The following is an 18,217-nucleotide window of genomic DNA, read 5'->3' as shown; positions in this document are numbered from 1 at the left end:
CACATTACAATGAGACACCATGCCACTGTTCTGCATTTCTCCGGGAAGCAGTAATTCACAGGAACTTACTCGAGAAAAAAAGGCAATAGTGGAGCACTTAGAGACCTGGCCCATTATTTTTGAATATCTCTGCAGGTTTAAAGACAGTTATTATACTCTAAACAATCATGGAACGGGAAGACAGTGTGCCGAGCAGAGACACATTTCAAGAACACGTTGGCCGAGATTCCTGCATCTGTAAATGTAAAAAAATCATCATCGTACTCCAACAGTAATGATTAACTATTATATTAACACAGAACATCAATAAAGTCATAATCAATTCAGCAGCACCTTAATAGCACCTGAAGTGCAGCAACTACATTCGGGCAATATAATCTGAAATATGCGTGCCCCTTGTGTGATTTTAGTTTGCAGTAATTATTCAGATGCAGTGTTGAGCAAAGCCTACATAAAGTAGGAAACAAATTTATCCCTCTGGCAGGTAAGCCCTAAAAAAGAGACATTGCAATCACACAAGGTAATGGGTTTCAGTCCTAGTTTCAGACGCTAACAGCCCACGATTCCGTGACTTACAATCTGCTTTATTCATATGCAAACCAGGCGTCCCTTTATGTGTAAACAAGGTGGGTGCACTGCTTATGTCTGTGCACTGGCACATATGTAAATGAGGAAGTGGACAGTGGTCCCTGAGGCCTCCGGTGAGGATCACTGATCCAAGTAAGAAGCTTCTCATCCTTATTGGCGCGTTGGGCTGCCCTGAGCGCAGAAAACAATTTCACAGACTAAACTCACGATCAAACTGATATAAATCAATAAGAACTGATTTAGCCTGAAAATTCCACGTAATTTTGTGAGGTGCGTTTGTTGAAACAGCCCCGTTAGAATTTTTTGTGTGTAACTGAAGCCTGCTGAGAGTGATTTTTTTTGCATTACAAAAACCATTCACACCGCTGTGCCCCACCCCCACCTGCCGCTTGTAGATCCCAACCACTATTCCATCTGCCATTTACCACCCCATACCTGGCCTCGCATCCCTACTCTCCCTGCCCTGCAGGGAAAAAAAAAACTTAAATCCCATGATATTGTTGGCACTGACTGTAGTTTAAAGGCCAATGTGAACATAGCGGCGTGAGAGAGAGAGACAGGTAAAATAGAGGTAACGGTGCTGCCCTGTAATTTGTTGCTTATGGTTGGTGGAAGAGTCTCCACTTCAGGGAGTTCTAGATTCCCCCCTGGAGGGCATTTAACCTCCTCTTCCACCCACATTTTACCCCACCACACGTAACCTAACGATCAACCAACTGTGGTGTCACCCATTATATATCGCTGGGTGGACAAAAGCAGTGGCGGGGTGGGTTAGAGAGATTCAATTACCACTCCGGGAGATCAAACCGGCCAACCTTCTGGATTGCAAGTCTAGCGTGCCAACCATTACACCGCGGCAAATGGACCAAAACTAAATTGCAAAAAGGTAGCGTCATGAAGAGACTGAGCGTAACCCACTGTAGGGACAGCCGTAGACCTCCACGCGCAGGCCCACCCAGCGGTAAGCGTTCCAGTCCAGGGGAACATAGCGAAGGTAGCGTGCGACGATCGGGTGCTGGAGCTCGTGGCGCACCACCTCGTCGGAGTTCTCATTGCCTGGAAACACCTGGAGAGCATCAACACACACACACAGCACACACACAACACACACACACAGCGGCCCCTGAGGATTCAGCTCGTGGTGCACCACCTCGTCGGAGTTCTCATTGCCTGGAAACACCTGGAGAGCATCAACACACACACACAGCACACACACACAACACACACACACAGCGGCCCCTGAGGATTCAGCTCGTGGTGCACCACCTCGTCGGAGTTCTCATTGCCTGGAAACACCTGGAGAGCATCAACACACACACAGCACACACACACAGCACACAGCGGCCCCTGAGGATTCAGCTCGTGGTGCACCACCTCGTCGGAGTTCTCATTGCCTGGAAACACCTGGAGAGCATCAACACACACACCACACACACACAGCACACACACACACAGCGGCCCCTGAGGATTCAGCACGATTTGCAAAATGTCTCTCGATTATGAAGGGCTCAAGCTTGCGTATGGCGAGCTGAAGCCCTGCTTCCACCTGGTCAATGAAAATAATGTATTACAAAATAATGTATGAAATAATGTATTAAATAATGCATTCAAAACAACAATCTCATTGTTCATAGGAAAGGATGGAAGTTTCAGCCTGGAATCAGTTTAATGTGATGAGGATAACCATGAGTTACTTTTATGTAATTCATTTATAAGCGTGTTTATTTACTACTATAATGAGCCAATAATGTCTGTGAGTCCCGCACGTGACGTCACTCCACATCGACCAGCCCCCTAATTAATAATCATGAGCAGGTGACGTCACTCCACATCGACCATCCCCCCTCATTAATAATCATGAACAGGTGAGGTCCTCCAAATGGACACCCCCCACCATTAATAATAATTAGCGGGTGACGTCACTCCACATGGGTTGGGGGGGGGCGAGGCGCCTCCCCCCCAACCCCTCCTCGGGCGTCAACTGACAACCGTCACTACAAAGGCAGAACCCTCACGTCACGTGATCTCCATTACGCTATTGAGACATCAAAGTAAAAAGGACGTCATGATGAACAAGGGATTATAACCTTTAAATGAAATAGGTCTTTGTCACTGCGGCCTTACAAATTGCACACGCATTGATGCAATGAATATCACGTCGCGGTCTGATTTTCGCTTGCAAGTTTCAGATTTATTGTAATACACCCGTCCTGGGACGGGCAAAAGGCGAGTTTTTTTATTTTTGAGACAACGAAGGATGTTAGAGTTGCTCTAAATAAATCATCTAGTAGGCAGTCTCTTGTGCTCGTAATATGTACTGTGTAATTCTTCTGAATTAAATGTCCACTTTACTTATGTTGATGAGCACAAACACCAATACTATTTTTACATGGCTGGTCGTGACACAAACCATTATTTTAATAGCAAGGCAACATTTCTATTTTCTCATCACCCTCTAGCCTTTTAATCATATTTAACACATTTGGGAACAAGTAAATTTGTTCTCAGCAGTGCAGTGGTGTCTCTGCTGTTTTCATGGATATCCAAAATTTAATTTATATCACGTCTGTTACATTGTGGCACTCCCATGTATTCTGCTGTACTATGTTCGCGTGACATAGTAGTCAAATGAACTGCATTGACTATGCAGATGTGGATCAATATGGGTAAATGAACAATAATGAAAGGTGTAATTCTTAAAATCTGAATGTTTGACACCTGTATGATTTGTGTTGGCTGTATTGTTATTTATTTGTAAAATGCAATGTTGTATTTGGATTTAATGAGCAATGGATGTTTCCATATGGCCTGAGAGTGAGTTTTCTAGCATAGCCTGAAGTGTCAATCGTTAAATAATTATCACTGGGCTGGGAACCAGCCATGGGGATTGGCATTCTTGAGAGTGGCCTTGCTTTTCTCAGCAAACTTTTTATTTTCATTCAATACAATGCGCAAGATCATCTGGACCACATTAGCTATTTCTACCATTATAATATATCCTCCCAGAAGTTTTAATTACATCACGCATATGTGTTTCATGGATTCGACAGCAGGCAAGATCCCAACTTGATCGCTTACAAATAATATGGATGCCCTCAAATATTTTCCCGAACAAAGGCTGACCAGTGAACTGTGCTCACAGAGACTCAAATTTCACTATCAGCATTCTATAATACCACTAAAATTCTAGCATGATAATTATTCCAAAGGAACATCTGTCAACTATTTGTATTTGCCTTCCAGTTACATGACTGAGTCACCAATCTTTCTGACCCAGATTCATGGTTATGACCTAAACAGTGAGCCTAGAGAATTGCACGTTCATGATTAATAATTTGCAACCATCTGCCCATCCAATGCTGGATAAAGTCCTCCTTGCACATTGTCTGTCATTCGGTTTGCTTTGACCATAGTTCACTCTGACGTTCTGTCCAGATTGGTGAAGGGTGCAGCTAGGACCAGTTTCAGATATCTGCTGATGATAGCCAAAGCTGGGAATTCAACTCGGTTTGCTGGGTTCATAGCACAGTGCATGGATCACTGCACAACTGCTCTGCCACACATCTTTAATTCTGCAGTGATGTAGCAGTCTCATAGCAGAATACATTTCCTGTGGTAGCTTGTCAATATGTTCTTTTTTAAAGCTTCCCCAGAACCAATCATTGTTCATGAATCAAAATACTAAACAACTTTAATCTCCAAGACTTCTGCAAGCAAAAATAATACGCTTTTTTGTTGTTACTCAAAACCATGCATAGCAAAAACCACTTCGATTAAAGTTGGTTATTGATAGAAATTATGGAATAATGAATTACATATATAGGTGGAGTGGTTTTGCAGTACAGTAGTTACTACTTTGGAACTTGAACCTGGTGATCCGAATTTGATTCCAGGCCATGGATAAAATGAGTGGTGAGTGGCGAGTGCGACTAATTCTGGGACCACCCATTAATAATCCACACCGACCATGATTAATATTATATGATTATATTTAAATATATAATACATAATTAGTGGGGCAAATGTCAAACAAATTTTATGAAATACCTGCCTCTGACTGCCAGTGATCATCACACTGTGAAACTGCTACAGCAATGTTGTTCATCATTCGCTACCTGAACTTCTTTTAAGGTCGCTATGGAATTTCAGATAGGGTTAAGGGTGAACAGGTGTAACCACTCACCAGGTGTAACCACTCACCAGGTGAGTGGTGTGGTGGTGTAACCACTCACCAGGTGAGTGGTTACACCACCACACCCATCGATTGACACCGCCGGTGACAACGAGTGAGGGTGGAAGAAGCAAAAAAGAAAGATCGAACCGGGATAAAACAAAGAGAGAGCAAGCACACACGATGATAGCATGATAGAGACATGAGTGACAGGCTGTCTGTAAAGGTAATGAAAGAGGGAATGTGTGAGCACTACTGTGCCACTGCAGTATCCTTGAAACACAAGCAAGAAAATCCTTGATTTTTTATTTATAATCGTTCTCATCCCCTGGTCGGACAGTTTTTTTGTTTTTGCCTGGAACGACGGAGTGAAATATATTTCATGATCTATGAAGCAGCACAATTTGAAATTCAGCAACAAACACACTTTAGAGTCAACCCTTTGCATTGTGAACATATATGCGCTGCTTTTGTGGATTTCTTTGTCTATGTTAATTGCCTATGTGAAATTATTTTTGTTTTGATTTGAAGCTTTCGTGACTGCAGGAATCCGTACTTTTTGGTTCTTTCGGTAAAGTCACGTGGGTGTAAAATAAAATAAATCACGACGTTTCGATCGCAACACAAGCGGTCGTCCTCAGGCGGAAAAAAATATAATCCAGCAGTTCCAAACATAATCCAGCAGTTCCAATATATATTTTTTCCGCCAGTGGAACTGCTGGATTATATTTTTTCCGCCTGAGGACGACCGCTTGTGTTGCGATCGAAACGTCGTGATTTATTTTATTTTATACCTACGTGACTTTGCCGAAAGAACCAAAGAGTATTTTTTGTTTACTGTAATGTCATTTGTTATTAACTGCAATAATATTTTTTGCACGTGTTTTCTCTGTGACATGTTTTTTGAGTCACGATTTCTCACGTGAATGTAAATAATCATACTGCAAACTTGATTTGAAGCTTTCGTGACTGCAGGAATCACTCTTTGGTTCTTTGGGTAAAGTCACGTAGAAAGAAAATAAATTAATGAAATAATTATTTTATCTTACTGCCTAAATACAATTAATATTTGTTTAAAGTAATTACTATCGATTCAGTAGTGGATAACAAGTTGTCCACCAGGATAATGCCTGAAAGGGCTTTCATTATGACCTTTTAATTATTATTATCATTCACTATAATCTAACCACTTTTGGATGAAGGCCTCCCCATGCCATCACCGTCTCCCACGGTTCTTACGCTTTAACAATCCATCTAGCACCTGCACATGAACTGATCTCGTCACTCCATCTCCTCGGTGGATGTCATCTGAGGTGTGTTTCCTCTTTTGGCTGTCACTTCGTCGTTCGCCACCAGCCATCATCTCTTTGAGCGACGTGTCCTGCCCAAGCCCGCTTACTTTACTTACATCACAATACAATGTCTCTAATTTTCGTACGTTATTTTATTAATGTGTTCGTCTTTCTGGAATTGCACGCATGGAATTGCAGCATAGAGAGAGATTCGTGCAATTACAAGGACGCATTGCTCCATGCTTATCTCACTTTTCAGCTTGTTCCATTTTTTTGTCAGTGTCCATATTGCTGTAACAACAGGTATACTTAGCAATCATTGGAAGGATTTGATCAACATTTCGGGTCTTAATTGATTGTTCACGCTTACGGTGGCTTTCAGACCGCATTCCATTCTCTTCGTCCCCCCCCCCTCCTCTTTTCCGAACATAGATGGACTCGTCCATCTGAACAAATTGTCAAATCGCTCTCTGTGGTGCTAACGTTAAGAAAAAATCGCCACTTTTTTCAAATTTCCTTGCTGTGGTTTTCACACCTGATGATGATTGCTTGTGTTGCAGTCGAAACGTCGTGAGAATGTTATTGTTTTATATTTGTATTATTTTATTGTTTCCCTTCTACGTGACTTTACCGAAAGAACCAAGAATATGAATAGGTAATATACTCTTTGGTTCTTTCGGTAAAGTCATGTAGATGTAAAATAAAATAAATCACGACGTTTCGGGCGCACAACACAAGCGTCCGTCATCAGGTGGGAAAGCATGGTCTGCTGCTGAGGCAGACTGTTTTAAAAGGTTTGAAATGGGTGTAGCCCAAGGGTCATAAAGAAGTGGCCGGTGCTAGTGATGTCAATGTGAGAAATCAGCATGTAACTGTAAGATAGGAGGAGAGCGGCCTCCTCGACGAGGGAGCACAACCCAACGGGTGCAATCCAAAGAGCATGTGAGTATGATAGTTGGAGGGATAGAACTGAATAACATTTATACTCTACGTGACTTTACCGAAAGAACCAAAGAGTATGGATTCCTGCAGTCACGAAAGCTCCAAATCAAGATTAATAACGTCCTTCCAATGATTACTCAGTTTGTACCCATCCTCTCGGTTGAAGTTGTGTCTGTGTTTATATATCTGGATGGCTTCATGAACAAATCTCTGAAGGTATCCGGTAGGTTTGCAAAGTACGTCCATCTTGGAAAAATCTATTTCGTGTGAGCCCACAGCGTTAAAACAATTATCGGCAACGGCAGAGGTATTGCACTCACTCAACATATTATTCTTTAGCCGCATTAATATGTTACTTTTCATTATTAAATTCATTTTTTAAAGCACTTCAACCTGTTATTCATCTCACTCTTTATTTTAATTGTTTTTAGCCCAGTCCACCTTCAATAGCTGTACTACATGTGTGCACGTGTGTTTACTAACATGTTTTTCAGTTCTATCCCTCCAACAAATAAGTTCAATTGTTTATCAGACTCATTGTACATGACTTTTACTTTGCTTATTTTTATCTTAATTCCAAACTTTCACATTTACGGCTTAGGAGTCCTAGGGGCACAACTTTGAAGCCTGGTTTATTGAGTTCTGCTCATATTTCCCATGGCTCATTTCCACTGGAAGTTACACAGAATGTTTCGTTTTTAGCCAATCTAAAATAGCTCACGTTTTTTTTCCATACATTTTTATCCCTTCTTTTACACCAAACCAATTTTCAAAAAACATCTTCTCTACGTTGCTGTGAATAACTTTAGCGAAAGTGTGTGTCCTTGTGCCACCCCCTCTGTCTAACTCGTGTGTTGGCGCTGTCTTCATGTAATCTCAGTGTAGTTGTTCTATTTGTATGAATAATTGTTAACATTTCTAAATATTTTAGAGCATTTCGGCTTTGGTTTGTGAGAGCTTGTATGACTGAATAATATTCCAGAAAATCTGAGATAGTTATGGTTATAACCACCAACATGTTATGTCTTTGTTTCTCCAATCCACTTTTTTCGTTAAAAAAAAATATTCTGTCGTTGTGAATAATCATGGTTAAATCACATTAACCACCTTGACTGACTCCCCTTTTAATGGGTATGTTGATACTTCTTCACGTAATATTCGTGTGTCTGTAAAATTTTCGTTATTTATATTATCATATACAAATATTTTCAATTTAGCCCTTGATTTGTGAGATAATGTGGATCACTGCATCAATTTCCACTGAAACGAATTCCTTTTTAATGGTCTACGCAACCTCTGAAATTTTTTGATAAAAAAAATATCATGAAAGTCCCTCGTGGCTTGTAAGAAAGACTTGAGATTCTTGATGTTGCAACCACAACATTGGCTTGCGACGCTACCAGCTAACAGAGTAAAATTGCACCAGGTACAACTCGACAGAACATTACTACGAGCAAATGTACAAGACGCACCCGCAACCACACACAAACATCGTTAAAGTCGGCCCTTTGATTTATTACAGGCTGTGGGCAGTAAATTGGACCAGACACAGTAAGCAGTGCTTTTTTTACATCTTCAAAATTTCACATTTTTCCTCTCAGTTTTAATTTGCCTCAGGGACAACATGAACTCAACGATGTTCTCTACTTGGAAGTTATTTATTTAGGAGGTTTTTTTTCTAAAAGACCAACTTTTATTTAATTTCCAAACTTTAATGAGCACATTTCCGTCAACACTAAACAATACTCGACTCAGCATAAAGTCAGCAAAAGCTACCGTTTGCTTCTAAAACTCTTAAACGCACAGCACGATATTGGAACAGCCCTATGCAGATTTAAAACCTGCACACGACCACAACTTTTATGTTTGTTGATATAAACATTTTCTAATTGTGTAATAATTTTTGTGTTGCCGATTTTGTACAATTATGACTGCGGTCTCATCTAGCAACAAACGGGCATTTTATAGTCTTGTGAGCAATGTGAAGACCGTACTGATCTTACTTGTGAAAAAATATCAACAGTGCTGACTTTGAAACAAATGGTTTACCCCTATGGAGTTCCAATTTAATCCTTTCCCTTTGAAATGACAAGGCCAACATTTTTAGTCATAGTATTGAAGTTGTTTGACAGCCTACGCTTTTAGTCATAGTATTGAAGTTGTTTGACAGCCTACGCTTGTATTTATTTCAGTAATTTTATTTCCAACAATGTACCTTGTAAAAATGATGTTATCAGTGCTGAAAAAAGAGGTTTGTTACTCTCCCACGGGCACTCATTAGAAATAATAAATGAGCAAATAAAGTTATTCAACTAAATGTTAGGTCACATGGGCTGAATGTCCGTCCTTACTGCATGGCGCAGTGCTGTTGGGAAATGAATTAGAATGTCATTGACTGTCATTATTGGCTTTGTAATATATTTGGCTTTAGCCTAATTCTGTCTGATAGGACAAGCACGTTAAACAAAAATTACAGAAAACCCATATTTGCTATAAAAGTACGCATGCTAAATGATTGTGTAAATATTATGTACAACATATACAATTCTTGTTCAGAATAAAATGGCGCATAAACAGGATATCTAAATCTGAGGGAGTTAATAACGTTGTATTGAAACAGCTGATCTGTCAGACAAGATCATCGTGCCTTTCAGAGTGTGGAAGCTAAATAGGTTTGAGCCTATTATATTTTAGTTTTTATTGGTTTACTATATGGTATTCATTATATAATGTAGTGTATACCCAGTTGCTGTTAATAGCTCAGCTTATTGAAGAATATATTGAGTACATTTATTATATTGATGTAATTTAGACTTAGGTTTTTCACATCGGTTTACTGTATGATAGTTGAGTTGTTGCAGCCCCTTTGGCGTCCATGTACGAGGTGCCTCTGTGGATGTGTAGGCTTTGACTTTAACATCTATTTCTGTGACCAGTCACAAGCTAATCCCTCAGCTATTTCAATGCTAAATTCTCCTGTTTGATTTGTACTAGGTGCCTCTGTGGATGTGTAGGCTTTGACTTTAACATAGCTATTTCTGTGACCAGTCACAAGCTAATCCCTCAGCTATTTCAATGCTAAATTCTCCTGTTTGATATGTAAACCCCTTTGTCAAGGTGCCTCACTTCTCTCAACCAGCTTAAAAGACGCTGCGAATCTTAACAGCGTTCATTCAAGCTCTGTCGTCCTGACAGGTTTGTTCCTTTCACCTAAAGAAGGCCACTTGAGTTGTGGCCGAAACGCCGTGGGAATTTAATTGTTATTTTATTTTATTATTTTATTCTCATTCTACGTGACTTTACCGAAAGAACCAAAGAAGTTTTGAGCCTGGTTAGTACTTGGATAGATGACTACCAATGTCTCCCAGATGTTGTTGGAGTGAATCTCCTGTGGCCAAGAGATGGGAGTGTTGAGTGTCACCCCTCAAATGTATGGATTGTTCCACGTGCTCCAGTCTGCTTATACATGAAGCCAAAAAGCCATAGTTGGAAATAGCCAAACAACCCAATGCAGGGCCCTCCTGAAAGAGAGTCTTAAAACTCGGCAAGGTTTTTCTGGTAAACATAATACAGGAAAACTATTATCTGCAGCCCTATCCACGACTCCTATTATCCGCAGAAGCTGTATGGTTCGCACTTACCCATGACCCCATCCTTCCTATTTTTCGCAGTTGTCTACAATTTTACCCAAAAATCATAGCTTGTTGGAGTTGTGCAAAAAATGAATCCTGTTCCCACGAGTCCATCCGTGGGTGTCGAATACCCCTTATCGTACATCATAAACATATTAGCAGAATTTTTTTTTTACGGATAAATGGAGTAGCGTGGCATGTTCATAATATTATCCACAATTAACTGCAAGTTTTTCCTCCGCCGATAAGTTAATTCGCAGATATCTCCGCGGATATTGGTCCCCCACATATACGGTTACCTATGTATTGGCACATATCAGAGGAGTTGTTCTATACCGTTCAATAATTCGCATTATTAAATAAATAGTTCAAGAAACAGATGCCAATGTGGTACCATATATACAGTCTAAACATTGTTTTTAAATCACCACAGTAATATTACATTTTGAGAGAGCTGTTAAATAGGCCAATGGACAATGCCTACTCAAAATTCTAAGGTCCTCATTAGAGGACCGTGAGATTATCCGGTCAAAGCGCGAGATACACTTTATCAGTCGCCGGCGGAACAATGCAGATAGAGGAGTGGCAAAGGAATAATTGTGGGGTGGGCACTTTCAACCAATTTTTACACAGTCACATAGATAAAACGGAATGTCCTTTATGGATAATGTATCAATTCACCTTCCCTGGAAAGGCGTGATATTTGTGTGAGACGCCGTGATGGTGTGAGAAAGCCCGTAAAAGCATGATCTTCGTGCCAAAAGCGAGAATTCTCACCCTAAATGTGTGATACTTGAGAGTTCTGCTTTGTAAAACCGAGAAAAATTCTTTCTTCACACGATGATGAAACTGAGTACAGGTTTTGTTCGACGTATGGTCAGCTGGGTGCAAGAGAGATACCGCGGCAGGGAAACCATTAACGAGCGAGTTAACGAGCTAGAGCAGCACATTACCACCTGGACAACCGAAGGTGATTAGGACACTTGAATGAGAATTCCCAATAGAAGACTGTTAATTACTTTTTTTTCTGTATCCCTTCAAAGCGTGCGTGACCTATTTATTTCTCAGCATTTTGAGGTTTAATTGGCTTACAACGTGAGGGCACATATGGACGGCGTATGTGCCTGGTGAACTATATTAAAGCTGTCTGAGTTCCTCACTGATAATCAATTTATTTATTTAGTGACTGAAGTTTAACCATTTTGTTTATTACCACATTTCCACGGACACAAACGTGAATGTAAAAATTATTATAATTATTAAAGCTGATTGCTGATGTCCTAAATATTTCTAAATAAATGCTGATGCAAAGCATTGATCTAGATTCAGAAAATCCATAGGCTGATGGCCTAACTTGTCTATTTAATAGTTAATTCCCCACACATCTTCATGACTGTGCCATGATGAGATACTATCAACAAATGTTTTTATACCATGACAATTATATCTACAGTATACATGAATTACCATATATGCAGTGGATCAGTGATCAGTGCACTGTGCTTTGAACCCAGTCACTAGAGTCCAATGCCTGACCATGGCTAACATCAGTGGCAAGTGATATATGAAATATTCCTGGGCCTCCCCCTTCAATAACATGCATTAACCATCAGGTTGAAGTATGGTCAAACAGTCATCATGACCAAACAGGCATGAACAGGCCTTGTTAATGGCCTGTAAAGTATAAGCACATATTTCAAGATGCCTGTACTGTATAAAAACGATGTGAATTTACAAAATGTTTCATTAATTAAAATTACGTTTCACATATGTAAATGTACGTTGTTCTGCTGCACGAATATCACTGGTTATATATGCAATTCAAACTGCAATAACAATGCAAATATTGTTGTATGTTGCACAGTAACCTATGACCGAGTTATGTTGGTATGGTGTTTTAGTTTGTAAAATGAAAACTCCACTCACATTCCTACATCATTCAATTAACTTTCTATACCTTCATAAATGCATTATTATTTATTGATGTCTCTATTTTTGGCGAGGCAAGGCGTGGTAGAGTAGGTGGTTTTCCTATACACGGGACCTGTGGGTTAATTGAGCAATTGGTATGCCACACCCTTGGGAATATTTTATAATCAAGAGCATGGGCGGTCTTGCCTTTCACAGAAAGTGACATCCACGTGGGAATTTTGGCAACTGGGGGCTCCTGGGCTCCTTGGCTGCAATGGCTCTGGGCGTCAGCAACACTGTTAGCAGGTGGCTCAGGGACTTGATACATGGGTTCCACGGGGCCCATAACCCCCTTACGGCACCCTCCCTGCCATATTCCCCACTCATTTGTGGTTTGCCTTCCTGCTTCTCTTTTTCCACTCATTCCCTAGATACTTCAACAAAATTGGCAGTTGGGAGATGGAAATCCCCCAACTTCACCGCACTTCTTGCTCATCTTGTTTTTTCTGTCTGAACCTAGTTCTCATATACTCTGTCTTCATTCGACTTATACATACCATATTCTTGGTTCTTTCGGTAAAGTCACGTAGAAGGGAAACAATAAAATAATAAAAATAAAACAATAAAAATTTTATTATTTTTATTATTACATTTTTTATTATTTTATTGTTTCCCCTCTACGTGACTTTACCGAAAGAACCAAGAATATGAATCCCTGCAGTCACGAAAGCTTTAAATCAAAATGTATACATACCATGTGTATCCACTCTTCTTAGGTCTCGATGTACTTTTTCACTGATTTTCTTACATTGTAAAATCTCATCAGCAAACAACATTCAAAGAACAAGGGACCCTAGGACAAGTATGAAGAAGGAAGGCACTTCGTGCTGAGACCTGATACACTCCTACACCCAGGGTGAAGTTTTATGTGCTTCCACAGAAGTTCTTGAATTGCCATACACGGCTTTGGCTGGTGTCACATAGGTGTCAAGGACTCTCCTTTTCAGAAACCACTTTCTTCATGCGGACCTTTTCTAGGTCTATAAAGACCATGCGAAGACATGTGTCTCTTTTATGCATATTTGATCATTAGCATTCTAGGCGGGAGAATAACATCCATTCTCGACACGCCTGGCATGAAGCCAAACTGGTTCTCGCTGCTCTCTACTGCTGCCCTTAATCTTCTTTTGATCATCTTTTCCCACAGCTTCAAGATACGACATGACACCTTTTTAGCTTCATATTTTTGCATGGCTCCTTTGCCCTTGAACAAAAATAATCAGGGTGCATAATCCTGTTGAAGAGACGAGTCAGTGTAAAAGTCCTTTCCTTTCCTAATCTCTTCTACACCTCAACTGGTATTCTTACTTAATCTTTTATACTGTGACTGCATTTACCATGCCTTGATTTGCTACATCCTCAGGTGGTAGTTTCTCTCTCGAATTCTCTTCCTTTCGGAGTTGTTGGAAATATGTCACGCCATCACGGGATTGCTCCTACTTAATAGAGTTGAGAATCGTTTCTCAATAACATTCCCACAACAAAATATTATCGGAGGGCCTGCGTAGAATCTAACCAGTGAGTGGTTAAATTCAAAGATGAGGATGATACAGAGGTGGTAACGTAAAATTATGTTAGGATAAACAGGCACATGTGAGAGTAGGTACCATTAAGTGTCAATATGTCCTGATTTCAAGAGCAACAACACAAGGAAATGATGGAAGAAGATTGGGTGGTCGTGTTGTATCATGCTGCAGACGACAGGACTACGTTGTTCATGAACTTATTGGGCTGCTGGTCCCAAGACTCATTCTGAAGATGGCGTGACTAGAGAGTCTACAAACTGGTTGGTGAATGAAATGACATTAAAGCACAGTATTTAACTCGATTGAAGCGAATGCAGTGTCTGGGCTAAACTAATGTAGAAGAGCACTTGCTCCTCTGGTGCGTCTGACCTTTAGCATCAGAGGCAGTAGACCATGCAGGTCCTCATTTGAATTGAGAATGAAAGTATTTGCCCAAACCGCAAATATTTCAACTTCTTAGCTTACCAAATTAAAATGTGAACAGGCAAAATGTAAAGCATGACAAAACATTTATTTGTGTTGAGTTTTTTTTTTCCTGGAAAAACATGCAAACCATCTGCTCAATGTAGCCACCTATGTCAACACTTTGCCTAAAAAGGCGATAAATCACAGCGCTGTTTACATGCTCTAAGGTCAGCCAGCACCATGGTCAGCTCCTCAAAGCAAATACAACAAGACAGAGAGGAGCCAAAGGGAATCTACGGTAAGGCCAAATAAAGCCACTGGCAAGACCAAAGTGGTAAAAAAACACAGAGCATTGGTTTATGCACTGTGTGCATGAGTCATGGCTTAAGGAACAGACCTTTATCTTGCATCATCAGGCAAGGGAATGACAGGAGCTGGTAAAAGCATTGTGCCTCAAAGGCCACGTGCGTGTTTGCTCAGTTGCCCATTGTACTCAGTGTTGGAAGCAGATACGGGGACATGGAGGGAAAGGAACATGACCTTTTATATCAGCCAATGGGAGATGTTATGGTCCTTAATGTTGTATTATTCATATTTTATTTTCTCTACTCTAGAGCAAAGACATTCCTACCACAGAAATATGATTTTCTACCAATTTTTGCCGATATAACTTAGTTGTGTTTTAACAATATAAAGCTCCTTTCGGTCTATTTTTTACGTATTCAATTTTTTCACAAAATTTTGTATTAACTTAGCATTGTAGACATTTAGTAAAATATGAGATGTGCTGGCATTCACTGCATAATGTGACTTGCAAATTATCTCTGAGTTTTAGCAAAGGTCTAAGGTTTAACAATGTTGCTTCAAATCTAGAATTGCACACGGCTCTTTAGAGTGTGGGGGGTGGAGTAGTGACGCAGTAGTCAGCACACCACCCTAGAAACCGGACAACCTGAGTTCAATCCCAACCACGGGTAATATCAGGGCATGTAATATCTGAACCAGCTCTGGGCTGGCCCCTTCAACCAACCTGTACTGACCAGCGTGGTGAGATATTTTCAAACAAACCCCCAAGACCTACACGGCATGGGGAGGCCTTCATCCAACAGTGGATTGACAAAGGGGGCTGTGCGTTCAGATGGCAAATGCAAGGTGAGTATTCAGCAGGAGCTGTTGGTGTGTTCACACGTGAGGAAGGACTCCTCTGAGACAGCAGCAGCAACTGACCTGTTTATGTTTAGGACGCTATTTACCACCTCTCCCTGTTAATCTCTGTTGTGGATGCGGTGTGGGTTTCAATACTCACGGAGACTGGGTACTCAACACCGTGAACAACTAACCTCTGTACGCCTCCGACCGAGCTTTCAGCGCACATACATTGTATTCCAAAGCTACAAGTGGCCTCCGTGAAAGCCAGTGCATTGGCACCACAGCGGTGAAGTGTGAAAATTCGCATGCCCGTTATTCCCCCACGGGAGATGTATTACAGTGAATAACCCGCCCTCGTGTATGACTGGGAGCAGGCCACGACGTTGGCTCTGCATCTACGGCACAATCCCGTACGCGGGCCTCTCCACATCATCCGAAACGTATTGGTTAGTCAACCTGGTAAGTGCAGGTTAGTTGAAGACGGAGAGCATGCAAGTGGAAGCATAGTGATAACATAGGTATCATATTCTTAGTTTTTTCGGTAAAGTCACGTTGAAGAGAAACAACAAAATAATAAAATATATATTATTATTTTTTACACGGGTTAGAAACATTCTGCCGTAAGTTGTTTTACCCATGGAGGAAAACAATGGAATTAGCCGCATTGTCCTCTTTGACAATGGGTCACACAGCAGCCTACAACATCCACGTTTTGCAAGGTGGTGGCCAATCATGGCTCAGCCATGTACAAGCATCTGAGATATGATGCGATCAGAGCAGGCGCATTTGGTCAAGAGGCTCAATGTTTCTGACGTATGCTCATTTCTTGCTATAAATGTGAGCAACCACTTCAAGCAGAATACTCTAGCCATTTGGAGTACATATCTGCAAACCTACCAACAAGCCTTCCATCAACCTGTTGCCATTAGATTTTTACGTAAACAATTAAAAGTACGTTTCGTTAATGTAATGGATATAACATTCTGAAAATTGGATGCCAATAAGTGTAGCGCAGCACATTCTCTTCAAATAGTACGCACAGAGCTTCCAGATTAGTTTTTGCTTTTTCACCTTTCTCTCAAGGATATCAACAGAATACATTGAAAATCATTGTAAACTTTCTTCCTAAGGCACAAACATAATTCTCTTTGCAATTAAACCTTCCAAATGACTGTGCCATTAATTCCACCTGCAAGCACTGTCCAGGAGGAACTACGATGACTAAATGAAGTAGACGCTGGGCTTGGTATTAAATAACACCTAAAGGAATACTCATTACTAATGCCAACAGTGCAACATAAACACTGGCTAGTATGCACATATGTGTGGGTAATTGGTGGGCAGCAGTTAATTTCGGTGGTAGGGAGATCATCGTGTGTCTGAAGGAGAGTGCAGAACCTTTTGGTTACTTTTCACAAGATGTGGAAAGGATCACCTCGCCAGTAATACATTTTTACCCGTATAATTAACACAAATATAATACAATATGTAATTATAGAGCATCTAAATGCAATACTGTACAATACAAATGGGATTTATATAGCATGTACATGCAACCACATGTACAATAGTTGTTTTAATTTGCTGTACAAAACAGTGGGACATGTTTCCTGGGGGAATGGGGCATGTATGTTGGCTTACTTTATACAGAGAAAGAACCATTTAGTCGTAGGCAAAGAAGGTTAAGGTCTTGAGCATTGATTTGAACAAGAGCAGGGAGTCATAACATGGATGAATGGGGTGAGTTCCTGACAATTAGAGCAACAATGGAGAGAGAGAGAGCGATGGTTGACAAGGGGCTTTAACATAAACCCCTGGGTTACTGGAGTAGATTGTGCACGGAAGGGAACAGAGTGGGATGGGGGTGCCGAGTCACTGGAGAATCTTGGAAAACAGTGAGGACGATTTTAAAATTGATCTGGGATTAAATTCGGAGGGATTGGAGAACTATAGTGCGATGTGGTCATGTGTACAGGTGAGTGTGGCAAGTCATGTGTACAGGTGGGTGTGGCAAGTCATGTGTACAGGTGAGTGTGGCAAGTCATGTGTACAGGTGGGTGTGGCAAGTCTTGTGTACAGGTGAGTGTGGCAAGTCATGTGTACAGGTGGGTGTGGCAAGTCATGTGTACAGGTGGGTGTGGCAAGTCATGTGTACAGGTGGGTGTGGCAAGTCATGTGTACAGGTGGGTGTGGCAAGTCATGTGTACAGGTGAGTGTGGCAAGTCCGACAGTGGAATTTCAGACAACATGCCTCTTGCGTAAGGCAAAGTGGGTTTCACACTCTTGGTATTGGTGCCTGCGTGTAACATACAAGCGCAAATTCTGGACATTGTGTAAATGACTGTGGCTCACTGATCAGTGCTAAGAGCTTGCATATTGCACTGGTCTGTTTGTGTTGCATATTTGCCAGGGTGATAGCTTGAACTTGATGGTCTAGGTTCATGAGTTTTTTTTTTAATTTGCATATGAACAAATGTCACATCTCTCTGTTACATTGTGATTGGTTTTGAAAAGCCCTGTTGATCATTCATGCATGCATGC

General features: G+C 40.9%; 1 protein-coding gene across 1 annotated transcript in view; it reads right to left on the bottom strand.

Annotated features, from left to right (window-relative positions):
• LOC116941020 (contactin-associated protein-like 5) overlaps positions 1–18,217 on the bottom strand; it is a 153,044-nt gene that overhangs the window by 61,163 nt on the left and 73,664 nt on the right. Inside the window, exon 4 of the mRNA XM_032951569.2 lies at positions 1,507–1,654. Within this exon, the coding sequence (XP_032807460.2) occupies positions 1,507–1,654 (148 nt within the window). The remainder of the gene's footprint in view (positions 1–1,506; positions 1,655–18,217) is intronic.

The sequence above is a fragment of the Petromyzon marinus genome, chromosome 10, assembly GCF_048934315.1.
Source record: "Petromyzon marinus isolate PM22_M1 ecotype Great Lakes invasive population chromosome 10, UKy_Petmar_22M1.pri1.0, whole genome shotgun sequence".
Taxonomy (NCBI): Eukaryota; Metazoa; Chordata; class Hyperoartia; order Petromyzontiformes; family Petromyzontidae; genus Petromyzon; species Petromyzon marinus.
Note: the sequence above shows the minus strand (reverse complement) of the source record. Positions and strands in the feature narration are given on the sequence as shown.